Below are 21,807 nucleotides of genomic sequence, written 5' to 3' on the forward strand. Positions count from 1 at the left end.
AAAGCCCCTAGTGTGGGGGGGGGGGGGAGCAGGACTCTGTTCACAAAATTGAGGCTTCTTCCATTGAGGTTGAAGACAAAGGTGAAAACATTATGCTACGGTGAAGTTAACGAAGCCTAATTGTGTGCAGTCTATGTCATCCACTGACAGGAAAGATCGCAGTAAGATTGAAACTTACAAGGAAGTTCAACACCGAGTTACAGGGAATGGTTGAATAGGTCAGGTCTGTATTTCCTGGAGCATAGTAGAATGAGGGGAGGTTTGATAGAGATACAAAATTATAAGGGGTGTAGATAGGGTAAATGCAAGCAGGGCTTCCCCCCCACTACTGAGGTTGGGTGAGGCAATCATAGGTTAAGGGTGAAAAGTGGAACACGAGGAGAAACTCCTTCACTCAGGATGGTGAGTGCGGAATGAGCTGTCAGTGGAAGTGGGGTTTGATTTCAACACTGAGAAGTTTGGACAGGTACATGGATGGGAGGGGTATGGAGAACAAAATGCAGATTGATGGGAGTAGGCAGATTGTCAGCTCAGCACAACTGTTCTGTGCTGTAGGGCTCTATGACTGCACTGAATGGCCGGCTAGGCGAGAGGAACCTGTTGGCCTACTCCCCTGCCTATTTTCCAGTTTCTTGAGGGTGATCCACCTTTCATTAACCAGAGCCAAGGAGTCAACTACAAGGAATTAAATTCAAAACTAATTGGGGGAAACCCAATGTATTGCAAAAGGCCCCCCAGGAAGATGAAAGGAACCTGTACAAGAGTCTTCCATCTGTTGCAAACGCCACCCCCCCCCCAAACCGAATACCTCCACCCTCAGCTTCACCTTGCCTGCTGCCACGGTGATCTGCCCTCAGTTTTCAGCTCTTGCACTGCAATCCGGCTTACAATCGCTGCCCAAAAGTCTGAGGCACCCTAGAATATTTTTAACAGACGGTCTGGCCTCCATGAAGCCCCAATCTCAGCACCATTACCTGGAGAGACAGAGAAGGCGAGACAGCCAAAGTCTACAGAAGAACTGCCACAAGCTCCAGAAGCTTGGAGCAACCGACCATTCGATTTTCCTCTAAAACTGCACGACCGTGTACCTAAGAGAATTGGTGCAGTTTTAAAGGCACAGAGTGGTCACACCAAAGACTGGTTCGATTGTCTTTTTACCGTTTACTGCCCTTTATAGTAAATGTTTTGGATATTCAGAAACCTTTCATTTCATTTTAGAAAGCATCTTTCCTTCCCAGAATTTTTTTGCACGTGCCTGAGACTTTTGCAGGGCACTGCATGTTGCAAAATTTTAAACACAAGAGATTCCACAGACGCAGGAAATCCAGAGTAACACACAGAGGATATTTGAGGATCTCAGCCTCTACGGAGGGGATTAAACAGTCAACATTTCGGGCCGAGACCCTTAATCAGGTCTGGAAAGGAAGTGGGAACAGTGAAATTTCACTTGAATTTTAACCTGAAGGGTCCCTCTCCACAGATGCTGCCTGACCTGCTGAGTTCCTTCAGCGCTTTGTGTATCGTCCTACAATGCATAGAAAATAAGAGGCCGGCTAAAATAAGAAATATTTTTAAGTGCAAAATAAGAGCAAAATAGTGAGAACTGTTCAGAAATCTGATTGTGGAGGAGCAACCACACTTGACTGGCTGTTAAAAACCCCAAACCTCTCCTCGGCATCCCACCAGTATTTAATCCCTCAACACCACGGTCACAAAAAAAATGCCTGCACGGGAACCTGCAGCACAGACGCCAGAGCTTGCATTTCCTGCGTCACGTGACTCCGTAAGTGCAAAGCTCTGCTGAGCACAAGCCTAAGGGACAGAAGCAAAGGCCACCATTCAGCCCCTCGCACCTGCTCTCCCACTCTGCGCCACTTCTTTGCTTGGGGAGGCTTGGTGGTACAGCGGTCGCCGTAAAGTTTTACAGGACCAATGATTAAGGATTCAATTCTCGCTGCTGTCTGTCAGAAGATTGCATGTGCTCCCCTTGGCCAAATGGGCTTCTTCCAGCATTCCAAATATGTACAGCATGGGGTTGCTGAGTGTGGGCACGCAACATTAGCGCTAGAAGCATCGGTGACACTTGTGGGCTGCCCCCAGCACATCCTGCAACTCTGTTGGCCGTTGAGCAAAATTAACTATTTCACGGCACGATCTGAGGTACACAAGAGGAGATTTGATAGGGGTGTGCAAAATTATGAGGGGTAGGGCAAATGCAAGCAGGGATTTTCCACTGAGGCTGGGTGGGACTCCAACTAGAGGTCATGGGTTAAGGGTGAAAGGTGAGAAGTTTCAAGATAAACATGAGAGGAAACTTCTTCACTCAGAAGGCAGTGAGAGTGTGGAACCAGCTGCCAGCAGGCGAGCTCAATTTCGACGTTTAGGTGAAGTTTGGGTAGGTACACAGATGAGAGGGGTCTGGAGGACGATGGTCCCACTGCAGGTTAATGGGAGTAGGCAGCTTAATTTTTTCGGTATGGACTAGATGGGCCGAAGGGCCTGTTCCGTGCTGTACTTCTGACCCAGTGACCAAACGAGTTCCATGCCATTCCTTCACTATCCAAGCGCCTCTCCACCAAGAGCCTTTAATGTGCCCGAAGCTAGCTCTCCGATGGGATCAGCAGTCACACCCGATGGCAGTGCAGAAAAACTGAGGCTTATCCGGGAGGGACGGGTTAGATTGACCTTGGAGTAGGTGAAAAGGTTGGCACAATATTGTGGGCTGAAGGGCCTGCACCGCGCTGTAATGTTATATTTTCAGGTGTATTTGCCATTCAACCATTCACATGAGAACAGCCAAACGAAACAGCATTCCCCTGCGGCCAACGTGCAAAACCGTACCAGTCGGACGCAGCACACGTCACTGCGACAGCAGGTAAACAGTCGGCCAAGCCTCAGAGTCACAGACTGTAGGTTGTAACGTGCAGTGATTTTGTCCTGCATCGTACGGCTGCCACCAACACACAGCGGCGACGCTGAACCTGGTCCTGACCGGCTGGAATCTGCCAGAGGAGCTCGGCGGAGCAGGCAGCTTCCGTTCCGATGGGCCCTCGACACTTTGGGTCACAACCCTTCCTTTGCACTGAAGGGACAGTGGGGAGGGAGGGGCTGCCAGTCGAGGAATGGGGCAAGGGCTGACACCTGGATCCAGGGGAGGAAGGGATGATTGATAGATGGAGTCCAGCGGTGGTGGGGGTGGGGGGGGGGATAAGATGAAGGCAAGAAGGGGTAACACACTATGAAATCCGATAAGAGAAGGCTGCCTGGGAACAGAAAGGACTCTCATCGTTGCGTGCTACAGAAGCTGCAAGGCATTGGGCCACGACACCCTACGGAGGACAGCAAAAGCCAATGAGGGTCACTGGGGTCGCCCTCCTCCCACCCTCCCCCCAATTACCGGGAGCATTGTTGAGGATCCCTACCACCCATCCCACAATCTCTCTGACCCACTACCGTCAGGGAGGAGGGACAGGAGCATCAGGACCGGCACTGTCAGACTGGGTAACAGCTTCCTCCCCCAGGCTGTGAGACTGACGAACACCCTGCCACCACGAGGTCTCATCACCAGGACAGCGAGCCGTTTCCTGCGAATCTGCATTGTGTGTACTGTAAGCATTTTGAATTATATTTTATTAACTTATCTGTGATAATACTTGTGGTTATTGTGCTGTGAGAGATATAGATCTGTCAGTGCCCAGTGGTCTGGAGGGAACATTGTACATATATACAACTAAACCAGTCAGGTGACCACAAACTTGAACTTGAGGACTTGGTTGAGGAGACAAAGGAATGGGGGGAGGGCAAATGGGACGGAAAGGCAGCTGGTTACCTGAAACTAGACATTTCCCGTGACCTCTAGCTGTAGTCCCACCCAACTTCAGTGGAAAAAGCCTGCTTGCATTTATACTATTTACACCCCTCATAATTTTGTCTACCTCTATCAAATCTCCCCTCAATCTTTGACATTCTAAGAAATAAATTCCTAACCTTTTCAATCTTTCCTTGTAACCCAGGTCCTCAAGTGCCTGCAACATCCCTGTAAACTCTCTCCGCACTCTTTCAATCTTTCCTGTGGGTCGGTGACCAAAACTGCACACAATACTCCAAATTAGGCCTTGGCAGCGTCTTGTATTACCTCAACATATTGTCCCACCTCCTGTACTCAAAGCCCTCACTTATGAAGGCCAAAAGCTCCCTTTATGACCCCATCTACCTATGAAGCCACTTTTAGGGAGGTTTGTATCTGAATTCCCAGATCCCTCTGTTCTACCACACTCCTCAGTGCCTGACCGTCCACTGGCCAAGACCCACCTGCTTGGTCCTTCCAAAGTGAAACACCTCATACGTCTCAGGCTAATTCTTTCAACAGAATTGCAGTAACACACACTTCGATTCTCTGATATCCTGACAGGCGAGATAGAAACACTTCTCTGCCTTCCTTCAAATGGGTAAAAAATTCAAAAACGCAAGATTCTGCAGATGCTGGAAATCCAGAGTAGCACACAATGCCGGAGGAACTCAGCGGGTCAGGCAGCATCTACAGAGGGGAATAAGGAGTCGACGTTTCGGGCCGAGACCTCATCAGGTTAAAGGTCGCAGGTGAAGCCAGAGGGTGTGGGCAGGCAGAGAATTCAGAGTCGCCCATTCATCAAACGAACATCCAATCGTACAGTGGAACTCGTCATTTGTGTTAATGACCAACACAAGTGGGGCAGCCCACAAGTGTCAACACAGCATGCCCACAACGCTCAGCAGACCACAACAGCCACAAAACAAGCCCCTTTCCCACCCACATGCCCAGACTTTTTCATCTGTTTGCTGACTCAGGCCCAGCAGCTCATGGCCTGCAGCATGCTTACAGAACCCACTGGTACCATCGAACACCACAGCAGATTGTTCCTTTGTAGCCCCAGGTTCAAGGTGTGCTCCTGACCAGAGAGTTACAGCACACAAACAGGCCCTTCAGCCCATCCAGTCGATGCTGAACGACTGACCTGCACCACAGAACTCCACAACCCTGTACCGATCCAAACTTCTCCTAAACCTTGAAATCGGGCCCACATCCACCACTTTCCGCCAGCAGATCGTTCCACACTCTCACCGAGTGAAGAAGTTTCCCCCTAAAGTATTGCAAACACAAGACAATCTGCAGATGCTGGAAACACAAAACAGCTCACACACACACACACACAAAGTGCTGGAGGAACTGAATCGGTCAGGCAGCATCTATGGAAAAGAGTGAACAGCTGACGTTTTGGGCCGTGACCCTTCTTCAGGACCAGGAAGAAAGAAGTCAAGTGTCAACTGGACGGGTTGAGGAGAGGACGTAGTACAAGGTGGCAGGCCACACAGGAAACTGGGAGAGGGGAAGGTAGTGAAGTAAAGAGCTGGGAAGTTGATTGGTGAAAGAGATAAAGGGCTGGAGGAGGGGGAATCTGATAGGAGAGCGAAGACGACCATGGAAGAAAGAGAAGGGGGAAGAGCATCAGAGGGAGGTGGCAGGCACGCATGAATAGTGAAGGGGAGCAGGGGCAACTACCCGAAGTTCGAGAAGTCGATGGTCATGCCATCAGGTTGGGGGCTACCCAGACAGAATACAAGGTGTTGTTTCTCCAACCGAAGTGTGGCCTCATCATGGCAGAATGGGAAGCAGAATTGAAATGGGCGGCTGCCTCAAATACTTCCCCCTTTCAGACTTAACCCATGGCCCCCAATTCTAGTCACATAATAGCAGGGTGGTAGGCTGTTGTTTTGCATCTTTGCACGGCACTACAGAGATGCCTGGACTAAATTGCCCTCAGATGTACAGTCTGGACAAGGCTAGTGAAATCGACAGCATTCGGCTGCTAACAAGTTGCTGCAGACTGCCTGGATTCACTCAGACCGGCAACAATGCTCCCAGCTCGATTAGGAACAGTTAAGAACTGAGAAACCAGATCAAATGTGGGCGGAAGTGCAGACAGGTCTTGGGCAACTCCACTGACCACCAAATCAACAGAGGAAGATGGCTGAAGCAAGCTGTTTGGTTGCATCTACTTGAGGCATTGCCTCCAGAGAGTGAGCTGTGGAGCAGCTTAACTGGGACCCTTAAAAAAGATGAGCTTCGTCACTTGTACGTCGAGATGCACAGTGAAATGGGTTGCAACGCACACAAAATGCCGGAGGAACTCAGCAGGCCAGGCAGCGTCCGCGGGAAAGAGTAAGCAGTCGACGTTTCAGGCCGAGACCCTTCATCAGAACTGGAACTTTGTCACACTGCGCTTTCCAAAATTCAAAGTAAATTTATTATAAAAGATCATTCATGTCACCATATATAACCCTGAGATTCATTTTCTTATGGGCAGATCATAACAGAATCAATGAAAGACTGTCCAACTTAGGGTGCTCAGAGTGCAAATACAAAAAGAAAATAATAAATAAATAAGCAATAGACATTGGGAACTCGAGTCATTGAAAGTGAGGACACAGGTTGTGGGAACAGTTCAGTGCAGAGGTGAGTGAAGTTATCCACTCTAGTTCAACAGCCAGATGGTCAAGAGGTAATAACTGTTCCTGAACCTGGTGGTGTGGGACCTGAGGCTCCTGTACCTCCTTCCCAATGGAATCAGTTCAGAGTTGAGGTTATCCTCACTGGTTCAGGAGCCTGATGGTTGAGGGGTAATAACTGTTCCTGAACCTGGTGGTGTGGGACCTGAGGCTCCTGTACCTCCTTCCTGATGGTTGAGGGGTAATAACTGTTCCTGAACCTGGTGGTGTGGGACCTGAGGCTCCTGTACCTCCTTCCCAATGGAATCAGTTCAGAGTTGAGGTTATCCTCACTGGTTCAGGAGCCTGACGGTTGAGGGGTAATAACTGTTCCTGAACCTGGTGGTGTGGGACCTGAGGCTCCTACAGCTTCTTCCCGATGACAGCAGCGAGGAGAGAGCAGGTTATGGGTGGTAGGAGTCCCTGATGATGGAGGCCGCTTTCCTGTGCTCAATGGTGGACAGGTCTTCACCCGTGGATTGGATCGTATCCACTACATTTTCATAGAGAATTTTCCATTCAAGTCCTCCCAACACCTTCAAATTATGCCCCTTCCACCCTGGGAAAACATCTCTGGCTCTCCACTCTATCTATGCCTCTGTCAAGTCACCTCTCTTCTCCCTTCTCTCCAAAGAGAAAAGCCCTCGCTTGGACACACTGGCACCAAGGTGCGGCGTTGAGGGAGGGCCACACGGTCAGAGGCGCTCCTTTCTGCTGGGGGCAATAAAGGGGGCAGACACCACAGCCCTGTAGCAAGAACGGAGCTCTCCCCTCATTAATCGTAACAAATGAACATTCTTATTTATCAAGGATCAATTTAATTCGCCATATGCATTTGCATAATAGTGGATTCTGGTCAACTGCTCCATCAGCAAATCAGGACAGTCACAAAGAACCAAAACCAATAAAGTAGCCCACACTCCCTTTGTTTCAGACACTTAATTGGGACAGAAGACTGTTGCCGAACAGTTTCCAACCAGCGCAGGTGTTCCCAACCTTTTTTTATGCCATGAACCAAGCAAGGGGTCCAGCGCCCCAGGTTCAGAACCCCTGAACTCGCATCAGACGCATGACCTTGTGTGGCCGCTCGACACTTCCCCTTGCTTAATGCAAAGTTCTTTTTTTAAAATAGCATCAGTCGCGTGCGTTGTGTTCAAAAGGCTGCGATTTTTGCTTGCTGTGGTTTCAACCATTCAGGCTTGAGATGGCAGGAACAGACTGCAGTTAAAATTTCACCACCTCAACAAATTAGTTACAATAAGAATTTGAGGGTATCGACAACGTCTTGAATGTTACAGTGAAAATGAAGATTTGGAGGGAACAATCATCAAACACACTGTAAGAAGGCAGTCCATTATCTACACCTCTCTTAATTTTGTTCGTTAACAGTCAATATAATTGACTGTAAATTGGCTGTCCCTCATATCCAATGTCAGTGAAACCTGTGAGGGAGAGTTTTTAAAGTGTTGTTCCACTGGGACAGTGCTGTTCTCTTGGCCTTGGAAATGACGAGAGCAGTCATCACAAACGGGTCTTTCTGGGTTGCAGCCGTTAAACATAAACAAGAGAGAATCTGCAGATGCCGGGAAATCCGTGCAACACACACAAGATGCTGGAGGAACTCTGCAGGCCAGGCAGCATCGGTGGAAAAAAAAACAGTCACTGTTTCGGGCTGAAACCCTTTGGCAGGACCGGAGAGCAAAAAAAAGCTGAGTAGATTCAGAGGGGAGAGAGAAACACCTGGAGGGGAAGGGACGAAGTAAAGAGCTGGGAAGTTGATTGGTGAAAGAGACAGAAGGCCATGGAAGAAAGAAAAAGGGAAGGAGCACCAGAGGAAGCCGAGGAGATAAGGTGAGCAAAAAGGGGATGGAAAATGGTGAGGAGGGTTGGTGGGGCATTACTGGAAGTTTGAGAAATCGATTTTCATGCCATCAGGTTGGAGGCTACCCAGACGGAATATAAGGTGTTGTTCCTGAGTGTGGCTTCTTCTTGACAGTAGAGGACGCCGTGTGGAATGGGACGTGGAGTTAAAATGGGTGGCCAATGAGAGATCCCACTCGCTCTGGCAGACGGAGAGTCGATGTTCGGCGAAGCGAACATCTCCCAATCTACACTGGATCTCACCGATATACAAGAGGCCACACCGGGACCCCAACAGACTCACAGGTCAAGTGCTGCCTCATTTTGGAAGGACTGTTTGGGGCCCTGAACGGTAGTGAGGGAGGAGGTGTAGTTTTTGTTCTGCATGCAAGGATAAGTGCCCGGAGGGAGATCAGTGAGGAGGGGTGACTGGACAAGGGAGTCGCGTAGGGAGCGATCCCTGCGGAAACCAGAAACTGATGAGGAGGTGGGGGGGGGGGGGGGATGTGCTTGGTGGTGGGATCCCATTGGAGGTGGCAGAACTAATTTCCATGAAACTTCGGTTAATTGGGGCATCCGCTTAATTGGGCCAAAATTCACTCATCCCAAAGTGCCCCAATTAAACGGAATCCGCTGTACTGGGAACTTGCTGTGGTCTGTCGGTCAACAAAATTCAACAATTATAAAGAACCAGATGAAGAACAAATTTAAAGGCTAAAATATAGATATGGAATGTTGGCATATCCCAGAACAGGAGAACTCGGAGGGTGGTGAGAGTGTGGCACGAGCTGCCATCACAAAGTGGTGAACGCGAGCACCACTCACTGTTGCAGAGAAGTTTGGATAGACAGGTGGGCGGTTGGGGTACGTAGGGCCATGGCCCGGGTGCCGGTCGATGCCAGCATGGAGGAGATGAGCTAAAGAGCATGTTTCTGCGCTGTACTTTTCTACAACTCTGTCCGGGAGTGGAAAAGTCATTGTTCTGGGGCTGTTCCAATCTGTTGGCCTCCCAAGTCCAGGTGCAGTGGTGCAAGTCATCCTGACTAACTGCAGACACCCTTGAGTGCAGTGGCTGATGTGACGCCTTCTGTGTCGTGTCGTGCCCTGGGCTCTCCGCCGAGCGTTTCAGGACCGCCGGGTCTCAGCCGCCCAGACCACCGGAACTGGCTTCACACACGAGGACGGGCAGGTGCCCTTCTCACCGGGGCAGGAGGGCAGCCTGGTTCAGCCTGTCTCTCGCTGTGCACCGGGGTGCGGCTGCTGTCGTGTGCATACGCAAAAAATACACAAATCCCAGCAAGTATTTGCAATGTAAACAGCTTCACATAAAGCGGTTTAGAGTGCTTAGGGTGCAGCAACCGGGTAATAGAGAGGAGTGCGGTGGGGAGCAAGCCACAATGGCGGATCAGATTAACTACCTGGGGGTAGAAACATTTAAGATGACGTGAAGTTTTTGTTTTAATAGCTCCTATCACACTTTTGAGAAGGGAACTTTTGGAAGAGGCAGGTCGGGTAGTGGGTTTTTCCTACCCACTTCTTTGTACTGGACACACACACACCCTTTAGTGCTGGTAGAAAGCAGCCAGTGGGACGCCGTTTTCTATTGAATGGGCAAGAATTCACAATCTAGACCGTTACGACCTTCCACATGCACTGCACTCTCTCTTCAACTGCCACCCTGCATTCTGCTGTTTTACCTCGTTCTGCCTCAGTCACCGTCATCGTGTGCCGTGTCGTATGACGTGGGTGATCACAGTCTCTCCATAACCATGATTGTTCTCGGCAAATTTTTCTACAGGAGCTTTTTTTTTTACCATTGCCTTCTTCTGGGCAGCGTCTGTACAAGATGGTGACTCCAACTACAATCAAAACTCTTCAGAGATGGTCCGCCTGGCGTCAGTGGTCGCATTACCAGAGCTTGTGATCTGCTCGTACGACCACCCACCACCTACAACAATGCTTAATGTGACCCTGATCGGGGGCTGAGTAGGTGCGACACTGCCCAAGGGTGACCTGCGGGCCGGCGGAGGGAAGGAGCGCCTCACACTTTGGTGGAGACGTTATCCCTACCCCGACAGTCATCTACCTGGAAGCCCTGTACAATTACCCCTACACAACCTCCATTCAGGGCCCCCCAAGGCCCGGTGAGACTTCACCCGAGAGTCTGTCGGGATCAGCTACTGTACCGGCTCCCGCTACGTCAGTAAGACCCAACGCACCCGTCGAGCGCCTTCGCTCCGTCCGCCACAAAAGGCAGATTCTCCTGCTGGCTCCATTTCGCCTCCCCACGGACTCCTCTGCAATGAGGCCCAAAGACCCACACCTTGAGGTTCAACTATCGCGCTCCCCCCCCCCCCCCACTGCCATCAGGTTCGTGAACAAAACTGAACACCCTGACGTACTTCAGATTGGATATTTTTCTTTTAACTTGCTTTAGTTTCGTTACGTTTACCTTGTTCGTGGCGTTATGGTGCACCACAGCCACCACGTCCACGTACCCACACTGCTCCAGAACATGTGGATGCCAGGTCAGCCACCTCAGAACCCAACTACAGACAACCCCTCAGGAGAACATCACAATGTGCAAGCTTCACTTTCTGTCGCCAGCTTGTATCCCGTTGTTTTGAGGCTACTGAAGTTCAAAGTACACGCACAAGTGCTTTCGAGGGGGCATACTCAATCTATAGAATAGTAACTGTAAACAGGACCAGCGAACGATCAACCAGAGGGAAGACAACAAGCTGTGCAAATACAAATATAAATAAATAGCAATAAATAACGAGAGCGTGAGATAAAGAGTCCTTAAAGTGAGCTCACTGGTTGTGGGAGCATCTCAATGGACGGGCAAGTGAGTGTCGTTATCCCCTTTTGTTCAGGAGCCTGATGGTTGAGGGGTAATAACTGTTCCTGAACCTGGTGGTGTGAGTCCTGAGGCTCCTGTACCTTCTACCTGATGGTTGAGGGGTGATAACTGTTCCTGAACCTGGTGGTGTGAGTCCTGAGGCTCCTGTACCTTCTACCTGATGGTTGAGGGGTAATAACTGTTCCTGAACCTGGTGGTGTGAGTCCTGAGGCTCCTGTACCTTCTACCTGATGGTTGAGGGGTAGTAACTGTTCCTGAACCTGGTGGTGTGAGTCCTGAGGCTCCTGTACCTTCTACCTGATGGTAGCAGTGAGAAGAGAGCACGGCCTGGGTGGTGGGGGTCTCTGATGATGGATGCTGCTTTCCTGCAACAGTGTTTCATGTAGAAGTGCTCAATGGTGGGGAGGGCTTTACGCGTGATGGACTGGGCCATTACTCTGTGCAGGATTTTCCATTCAAGGGCGTTGGTGTTTCTGTACCAGGCCGCGATGCAGCCAGTCAGTACACTCTCCACCACACGCCTGTAGAAGTTTGTCAAAGTCCTCAATGTCATGCCGAATCTCTACAAACTCCTAAAGCACCAGGGAATGCCCCTAGTATGACAAAAATGGACACAACCTCGGTCTAGCTCACTCAGGCCTGCACCGTCCTGTTTACCTGCACTTTCTGCGTGACTTCAATGCTATTCTGTAACTGATTGCACAGATGTGATTAAACGATCTGTATGGGTGGTTTTACTGACTGAGACAGGCCAGGTCCTTCTGACTCACCAAGCCACGGTACCCAGCAGCCCCACCAATTTAACAAACCGGTAGGGAGGAAACCCACACCCGCTCGGGAAGAACAGAACAAATCCCTTACACAGGACGCTGGAACCGAACTCAAAGCTACTACAGTGCCATGCTAATTACACAAAACTACACTACAATATCATCAGTGTGCCTCCATACGTGGACAATGTTCAGAGATTTGCCAGCTGACCAGCCCTGACTTGCATTTCCCCTCCTCTTGCAACGGGGAGGGAGGGTCAGGAGTCTCAGCTCCCACACCACCCTTCAGCCACCAGGCCGTTCACAGCAAATACAAACAAACACAACAGTCACTGAAAAATCGACGAACCAACCACCACCATCAGGACAAGAAACTGTGCAAATACAAACCGGAAAAATAACAATCATCAATAATATTCATCGATAACATGAGGATGAGTTTTTGAAAGCGAGTCCATAGGTTGTGGAATAGGTTCAGTGCTGGGGTGCGTGAAGTTGTCCCCTGGTTGAGGGGTAGTAACTGTTCCTGAACCTGGTGGTGTGGGACCTGATGGTTGAGGGGTGATAACTGTCCCTGAACCTGGTGGTGTGGGACCTGATGGTTGAGGGGTGATTAGTTCCTGAACCTGGTGGTGTGGGACCTGATGGCTGAGGGGTGATAACTGTTCCTGAACCTGATGGTGTGGGACCTGATGGTTGAGGGGTGATAACTGTCCCTGAACCTGGTGGTGTGGGACCTGATGGTTGAGGGGTGATAACTGTCCCTGAACCTGGTGGTGTGGGACCTGATGGTTGAGGGGTGATAACTGTTCCTGAACCTGGTGGTTTGGGACCTGATGGGTTGAGAGGTAGTAACTGTTCCTGAACCTGGTGGTGTGGGACCTGATGGTTGAGGGGTAGTAACTGTCCCTGAACCTGGTGGTGTGGGACCTGATGGTTGAGGGGTGATTAGTTCCTGAACCTGGTGGTGTGGGACCTGATGGTTGAGGGGTGATAACTGTTCCTGAACCTGGTGGTTTGGGACCTGATGGGTTGAGGGGTAGTAACTGTTCCTGAACCTGGTGGTGTGGGACCTGATGGTTGAGGGGTGATAACTGTCCCTGAACCTGGTGGTGTGGGACCTGATGGTTGAGGGGTGATTAGTTCCTGAACCTGGTGGTGTGGGACCTGATGGTTGAGGGGTGATAACTGTTCCTGAACCTGGTGGTGTGGGACCTGATGGTTGAGGGGTGATAACTGTTCCTGAACCTGGTGGTGTGGGACCTGATGGTTGAGGGGTAGTAACTGTTCCTGAACCTGGTGGTGTGGGACCTGATGGTTGAGGGGTGATAACTGTTCCTGAACCTGGTGGTGTGGGACCTGATGGTTGAGGGGTAGTAACTGTTCCTGAACCTGGTGGTGTGGGACCTGATGGTTGAGGGGTAGTAACTGTTCCTGAACCTGGTGGTGTGGGACCTGATGGTTGAGGGGTAATAACTGTTCCTGAACCTGGTGGTGTGGGACCTGATGGTTGAGGGGTAATAACTGTTCCTGAACCTGGTGGTGTGGGACCTGATGGTTGAGGGGTGATAACTGTTCCTGAACCTGGTGGTGTGGGACCTGATGGTTGAGGGGTAATAACTGTTCCTGAACCTGGTGGTGTGGGACCTGATGGTTGAGGGGTGATAACTGTTCCTGAACCTGGTGGTGTGGGACCTGATGGTTGAGGGGTAGTAACTGTTCCTGAACCTGGTGGTGTGGGACCTGATGGTTGAGGGGTAGTAACTGTTCCTCAACCTGGTGGTGTGGGACCTGATGGTTGAGGGGTAATAACTGTTCCTGAACCTGGTGGTGTGGGACCTGATGGTTGAGGGGTAATAACTGTTCCTGAACCTGGTGGTGTGGGACCTGATGGTTGAGGGGTAATAACTGTTCCTGAACCTGGTGGTGTGGGACCTGATGGTTGAGGGGTAATAACTGTTCCTGAACCTGGTGGTGTGGGACCTGATGGTTGAGGGTAATAACTGTTCCTGAACCTGGTGGTGTGGGACCTAATGGTTGAGGGGTAATAACTGTTCCTGAACCTGGTGGTGTGGGACCTGATGGTTGAGGGGTGATAACTGTCCCTGAACCTGGTGGTGTGGGACCTGATGGTTGAGGGGTGATTAGTTCCTGAACCTGGTGGTGTGGGACCTGATGGCTGAGGGGTGATAACTGTTCCTGAACCTGATGGTGTGGGACCTGATGGTTGAGGGGTGATAACTGTTCCTGAACCTGGTGGTGTGGGACCTGATGGGTTGAGGGGTAGTAACTGTTCCTGAACCTGGTGGTGTGGGACCTGATGGTTGAGGGGTGATAACTGTTCCTGAACCTGGTGGTGTGGGACCTGATGGTTGAGGGGTAGTAACTGTTCCTGAACCTGGTGGTGTGGGACCTGATGGTTGAGGGTTAATAACTGTTCCTGAACCTGGTGGTGTGGGACCTGATGGTTGAGGGGTAATAACTGTTCCTGAACCTGGTGGTGTGGGACCTGATGGCTGAGGGGTGATAACTGTTCCTGAACCTGGTGGTGTGGGACCTGATGGTTGAGGGGTGATAACTGTCCCTGAACCTGGTGGTGTGGGACCTGATGGTTGAGGGGTGATTAGTTCCTGAACCTGGTGGTGTGGGACCTGATGGTTGAGGGGTGATAACTGTTCCTGAACCTGGTGGTGTGGGACCTGATGGTTGAGGGGTAGTAACTGTTCCTGAACCTGGTGGTGTGGGACCTGATGGTTGAGGGGTTTAAACTGTTCCTGAACCTGGTGGTGTGGGACCTGATGGTTGAGGGTTAATAACTGTTCCTGAACCTGGTGGTGTGGGACCTGATGGCTGAGGGGTGATAACTGTCCCTGAACCTGGTGGTGTGGGACCTGATGGTTGAGGGGTAGTAACTGTTTCTGAACCTGGTGGTGTGGGACCTGATGGTTGAGGGGTAATAACTGTTCCTGAACCTGGTGGTGTGGGACCTGATGGTTGAGGGGTGATTAGTTCCTGAACCTGGTGGTGTGGGACCTGATGGTTGAGGGGTAATAACTGTTCCTGAACCTGGTGGTGTGGGACCTGATGGTTGAGGGGTAATAACTGTTCCTGAACCTGGTGGTGTGGGACCTGATGGTTGAGGGGTAATAACTGTTCCTGAACCTGGTGGTGTGGGACCTGATGGTTGAGGGTAATAACTGTTCCTGAACCTGGTGGTGTGGGACCTGATGGTTGAGGGGTAATAACTGTTCCTGAACCTGGTGGTGTGGGACCTGATGGTTGAGGGGTGATAACTGTCCCTGAACCTGGTGGTGTGGGACCTGATGGTTGAGGGGTGATTAGTTCCTGAACCTGGTGGTGTGGGACCTGATGGCTGAGGGGTGATAACTGTTCCTGAACCTGATGGTGTGGGACCTGATGGTTGAGGGGTGATAACTGTCCCTGAACCTGGTGGTGTGGGACCTGATGGTTGAGGGGTGATTAGTTCCTGAACCTGGTGGTGTGGGACCTGATGGTTGAGGGGTAATAACTGTTCCTGAACCTGGTAGTGTGGGACCTGATGGTTGAGGGGTAGTAACTGTTTCTGAACCTGGTGGTGTGTGACCTGATGGTTGAGGGGTGATTAGTTCCTGAACCTGGTGGTGTGGGACCTGATGGTTGAGGGGTGATAACTGTTCCTGAACCTGGTGGTGTGGGACCTGATGGTTGAGGGGTAGTAACTGTTTCTGAACCTGGTGGTGTGGGACCTGATGGTTGAGGGGTGATTAGTTCCTGAACCTGGTGGTGTGGGACCTGATGGTTGAGGGGTGATAACTGTTCCTGAACCTGGTGGTGTGGGACCTGATGGTTGAGGGGTAGTAACTGTTTCTGAACCTGGTGGTGTGGGACCTGAAGGTTGAGGGGTGATTAGTTCCTGAACCTGGTGGTGTGGGACCAGATGGTTGAGGGGTGATAACTGTTCCTGAACCTGGTGGTGTGGGACCTGATGGTTGAGGGTTAATAACTGTTCCTGAACCTGGTGGTGTGGGACCTGATGGCTGAGGGGTGATAACTGTCCCTGAACCTGGTGGTGTGGGACCTGATGGTTGAGGGGTGATAACTGTTCCTGAACCTGGTGGTGTGGGACCTGATGGTTGAGGGGTAATAACCGTTCCTGATCCTGGTGGTGTGGGACCTGATGGTTGAGGGGTGATAACTGTTCCTGAACCTGGTGGTGTGGGACCTGATGGTTGAGGGGTGATAACTGTTCCTGACCCTGGTGGTGTGGGACCTGATGGTTGAGGGGTGATAACTGTTCCTGAACCTGGTGGTGTGGGACCTGATGGTTGAGGGGTGATAACTGTCCCTGAACCTGGTGGTGTGGGACCTGATGGTTGAGGGGTGATTAGTTCCTGAACCTGGTGGTGTGGGACCTGATGGCTGAGGGGTGATAACTGTTCCTGAACCTGATGGTGTGGGACCTGATGGTTGAGGGGTGATAACTGTTCCTGAACCTGGTGGTGTGGGACCTGATGGGTTGAGGGGTAGTAACTGTTCCTGAACCTGGTGGTGTGGGACCTGATGGTTGAGGGGTGATAACTGTTCCTGAACCTGGTGGTGTGGGACCTGATGGTTGAGGGGTAGTAACTGTTCCTGAACCTGGTGGTGTGGGACCTGATGGTTGAGGGTTAATAACTGTTCCTGAACCTGGTGGTGTGGGACCTGATGGTTGAGGGGTAATAACTGTTCCTGAACCTGGTGGTGTGGGACCTGATGGCTGAGGGGTGATAACTGTTCCTGAACCTGGTGGTGTGGGACCTGATGGTTGAGGGGTGATAACTGTCCCTGAACCTGGTGGTGTGGGACCTGATGGTTGAGGGGTGATTAGTTCCTGAACCTGGTGGTGTGGGACCTGATGGTTGAGGGGTGATAACTGTTCCTGAACCTGGTGGTGTGGGACCTGATGGTTGAGGGGTAGTAACTGTTCCTGAACCTGGTGGTGTGGGACCTGATGGTTGAGGGGTTTAAACTGTTCCTGAACCTGGTGGTGTGGGACCTGATGGTTGAGGGTTAATAACTGTTCCTGAACCTGGTGGTGTGGGACCTGATGGCTGAGGGGTGATAACTGTCCCTGAACCTGGTGGTGTGGGACCTGATGGTTGAGGGGTAGTAACTGTTTCTGAACCTGGTGGTGTGGGACCTGATGGTTGAGGGGTAATAACTGTTCCTGAACCTGGTGGTGTGGGACCTGATGGTTGAGGGGTGATTAGTTCCTGAACCTGGTGGTGTGGGACCTGATGGTTGAGGGGTAATAACTGTTCCTGAACCTGGTGGTGTGGGACCTGATGGTTGAGGGGTAATAACTGTTCCTGAACCTGGTGGTGTGGGACCTGATGGTTGAGGGGTAATAACTGTTCCTGAACCTGGTGGTGTGGGACCTGATGGTTGAGGGTAATAACTGTTCCTGAACCTGGTGGTGTGGGACCTGATGGTTGAGGGGTAATAACTGTTCCTGAACCTGGTGGTGTGGGACCTGATGGTTGAGGGGTGATAACTGTCCCTGAACCTGGTGGTGTGGGACCTGATGGTTGAGGGGTGATTAGTTCCTGAACCTGGTGGTGTGGGACCTGATGGCTGAGGGGTGATAACTGTTCCTGAACCTGATGGTGTGGGACCTGATGGTTGAGGGGTGATAACTGTCCCTGAACCTGGTGGTGTGGGACCTGATGGTTGAGGGGTGATTAGTTCCTGAACCTGGTGGTGTGGGACCTGATGGTTGAGGGGTAATAACTGTTCCTGAACCTGGTAGTGTGGGACCTGATGGTTGAGGGGTAGTAACTGTTTCTGAACCTGGTGGTGTGTGACCTGATGGTTGAGGGGTGATTAGTTCCTGAACCTGGTGGTGTGGGACCTGATGGTTGAGGGGTGATAACTGTTCCTGAACCTGGTGGTGTGGGACCTGATGGTTGAGGGGTAGTAACTGTTTCTGAACCTGGTGGTGTGGGACCTGATGGTTGAGGGGTGATTAGTTCCTGAACCTGGTGGTGTGGGACCTGATGGTTGAGGGGTGATAACTGTTCCTGAACCTGGTGGTGTGGGACCTGATGGTTGAGGGGTAGTAACTGTTTCTGAACCTGGTGGTGTGGGACCTGAAGGTTGAGGGGTGATTAGTTCCTGAACCTGGTGGTGTGGGACCAGATGGTTGAGGGGTGATAACTGTTCCTGAACCTGGTGGTGTGGGACCTGATGGCTGAGGGGTGATAACTGTCCCTGAACCTGGTGGTGTGGGACCTGATGGTTGAGGGGTGATAACTGTTCCTGAACCTGGTGGTGTGGGACCTGATGGTTGAGGGGTAATAACCGTTCCTGATCCTGGTGGTGTGGGACCTGATGGTTGAGGGGTGATAACTGTTCCTGAACCTGGTGGTGTGGGACCTGATGGTTGAGGGGTGATAACTGTTCCTGACCCTGGTGGTGTGGGACCTGATGGTTGAGGGGTGATAACTGTTCCTGAACCTGGTGGTGTGGGACCTGATGGTTGAGGGGTAGTAACTGTTTCTGAACCTGGTGGTGAGGGGTCCTGATGTTCCTGGACCTTCTCCTGATGGCAGCAACAAGAGGAGAGCATGGCCTACGTTGTGATGGGCCTTGATGGATGCTCCATGAAGGTGTGCTCAATGGGGGGGGGGGGGGGGGGGTTAGGCTTTGTCAGCAATGTACTGGAAGTGATCAAAGGAAGGCTGCCCCCAACTTCCGATTCTAATTTCTGCCCCCCCCCCCCGAAGGACCTCAGCCCCAAATGTTGCCCGTTGTATTCCCCGCCACAGATGCAGCCTGACCTGCTGAGCTCCCTCAGCGTTCTGCGTGTAAACAGTAGCAAGCTTCCGCCTTCGCCTCTTTCATCGGGCAGGAAATGCACAGCGACTTTTGACACCAAGGCTGCCATAGACCCCCTCGCATTCCATAAACGCTTTCAAATCGGGATCTTAACCCTTCGCCATGAATCGCGCACAGCCATGAGTGTGCAGCGGCACAGTTACGAGAAAGGTATACACGCGCGAGCAATCACAGCCCTACTCGAGGAGGCTAATGCCTCAGGAGGGAAGTAAATACAGTAAGCTTGGGTAAATACGGGCAGCTTCCGTTTTTGCACATAAACAACGCATGTATGTAGTTTTTAAAAATTTTATTTAGAGATACAGAGCAGAACAGGCTCTTCCGGCCCAGCAAACCACCAATTTAACCCTAGCCTAATCACAAGGTAATTTACTCCAACTGATTAACACAAGCCTTGGTACGTCCTTCAGACTGTGGAAGGAAACCTATGCTCCGAGGGGGGAATGTGCAAACTCCTTACAAACGGCGCTGGGACTGAACTCCAAGCACCAGTGCCGAGCTGTCACTGTGTTGTACTAACCACAACGTCGCCAAGCTACCCCAAAATATAGAGAGAGAGAGAGAGAGAGAGAGACACACACATTCTCAGTCAGCGGTACCACCTGTACCGAATAAAGTAGCCAAAACCAGAACTGTCGCCGGTATGAGTTGGAAAATTTGTTAACTGAGTGTATGATCGTGGCATTCTGCTGCAGTAACCCACCCACTTTCAAGGTTCGACATGTTGTGCGTTCAGAGATGCTCTTCTGCACACCAATGTTGTAACGTGAGTTACTGTCGACTTCCTGTCAGCTCGAACCAGTCTGGCCGTTCTCCTCCGACCTCTCTCACTAACGAGGCGTTTTCGCCCACAGAACTGCTGATCACTGGATGTCTTTGTGATTTTCACACCGTTCTTCATAAACTCTGGAGACTGTTGTGTGTGAAAATCCCAGGAGATCAGCAGTTTCTGAGATACTCAAACCACCTTGTCTGGCACCAACAATCACTCAAAGTCACATTTTTCCCCCGTTCTGATGTTTGGTCTGAACAGCAACTGAACCTCTTGACCGTGACTGCGTGCTTTTATGCGCCGAGTTGTTGCCGCGTGATTGGCTGGTTAGAAATCTGCATTAACGAGCAGGTATTACTGGTGAACCAAGTGGAGTAGCCGCATATAGGAGCTCCACCTGAACCTTTTTGACTGGTTTGCAGGGGTAATTTGGCCCCGACTTTACAGCAGGCAGAACCAACCTCCGGGAGCAGAAACAGCTCGCTCTAAGGCAACACAGCTAAGGGGATTGTAACTGAACGTGGTCACAGCAACTTTCAGAGGAGAAGGTGGTAAATGTGCCTTCTGCAGATGGGTAGGGAAAGGAGAATGGGGAGTGGGAATAGCACACTTCAACAAATCTCATAGCGATCCCTCGAGCTAAACCCGGGTCAGGGGCAGGAAAGAGATCTCGGTGATCTCATCGCCACCCCGAGCCTACAATCGGGAGTGTGGCTGGGGGTTGGGGGGAGGGAACAGAATCCAGGAATCCCACTCACACACACACACAGAGAACAGGCGGCGCGGTAAGGCAGTGGCTAGCACGATCTACAGCGCCAGCAAGCTGCTCGCAAGGGGTTTCCTCCGGGTGCTCCGGTTTCCTCCCACAGCCCAAGGACGTACCAGTTGACAGGTTAACTGGTCATTGCAAACTGTCCTGTGATTAGGTTCGGACTGAAAGGGCGGTAGGACTTTTTCCACTCTGTATCTCAAAAAAAGAGAGGAGAAACCCCCCCCCAAAAAAAAAACACTGACATTGCCAAGACCCAGGGGAGGAAATCCCAGGAAATTTGCAACACAGAGAGCTGCTCTCCCTGCCTCGGGGAGAGAAACAGACACCAGGGAGCCCTTGCCCCCACCGTCTCCCCCTTACCCCAGATCCAGGCAACCTCAGTTTGCCACATTAAGACGTGGCACGTTAATCCAAAGCACCAAATAAACATCCACATTACAGTCAACAGTGCACTGGGAGCCAATAAAGCGAGCCGCACTTACCTGGTCAGCCTCGTTGAGTGTAGGTAATGGTGTTCTCGTGGACATGTCGATAAATTGCAAATCTCCACGCGGGGGAAAAAAAACTTTTAAATTAAAAAAAAAACGAAAAATATATATACAACTTCTGTTTTTAAAAAAAAAACACACACACACCTTCGCTCAGCTGGCCGAGCCGGACATGGAGGGAAGAGAAAATCCACTCGAAGAAACTTTAGTTTTAATTGGGCGAATTGGGGGGAAAAAAATGATCAGGAGTTGGGGGGGGACGGGCTCACATGAAGGAAGGCTGCCCGGGGGTGCTGAGGGGCAAGCCGGCTGGGGCGTCACTCGAACCCCGAGGCTTCGGGGCCTCCCGGGGTCGTTTTAAAGCCGTCAACTTGTGGCGGCCGGGGGGATTTGCAGCATAAATACCCGGGTGTGTTTCCCCTCTCTCTCTCTCTCTCTCCTGCTGCACCCCACCTCCTCGGCGTGCTCGGGCTCGGGCCCCGCTCCTCGTCCCTCCCACCCGCCCCACGGGGGACCCGCTCTCCCGTCGCCTCACCGCCGCCGCCTTCAGCGGGAAAAGCGGAACCGCTCGCACACTGCCGACCCAGGGTCCGGTCCGGCCCGGCAAAATGGCCGCCTTCGGCAAACCTCGGCAATCTCCGCCGCCGCCGCCGGCCCAGGCCCAGGCCCCGCCCCTTCTCCCCCCTCGACCGACTCTCCCTGGGCCCCGCCCCCTCGCTGGGCGCGGAGGCGGGAACCGCTTCTTCTACTGGCTGCCTCGGAAACCCCGTCAGGCCACGCCTGGCCTTTCTCATTGGTTGCACCTGTAACCGCGCCTCCAAGCCGGGATGGAACAGAACCACGCCCCCTCCCCGCGGAGACCACGCCCACCTAGAGCAAAC

The 21,807-nt window shown here is 51.6% G+C and overlaps 1 protein-coding gene across 2 annotated transcripts in view; it reads right to left on the minus strand.

Annotated features, from left to right (window-relative positions):
• Window positions 1–21,420, minus strand: part of mark2b (MAP/microtubule affinity-regulating kinase 2b) — a 220,077-nt gene extending 198,657 nt beyond the window's left edge. Inside the window, exons 1-2 of one of the 2 annotated variants that reach the window (XM_059955397.1) lie at window positions 21,074–21,420; window positions 20,921–20,982 (exon numbers count right to left, since the gene is read on the minus strand). In XM_059955397.1, coding sequence (XP_059811380.1) covers window positions 20,921–20,965 — 45 coding nt within the window. In that variant the 5' untranslated portion in view covers window positions 20,966–20,982; window positions 21,074–21,420. The other variant, XM_059955396.1, reaches the window with a different exon arrangement.
• Window positions 21,421–21,807: the final 387 nt, after the last annotated feature.

Source organism: Hypanus sabinus, chromosome 31, assembly GCF_030144855.1.
Source record: "Hypanus sabinus isolate sHypSab1 chromosome 31, sHypSab1.hap1, whole genome shotgun sequence".
NCBI classification, from domain to species: domain Eukaryota; kingdom Metazoa; phylum Chordata; class Chondrichthyes; order Myliobatiformes; family Dasyatidae; genus Hypanus; species Hypanus sabinus.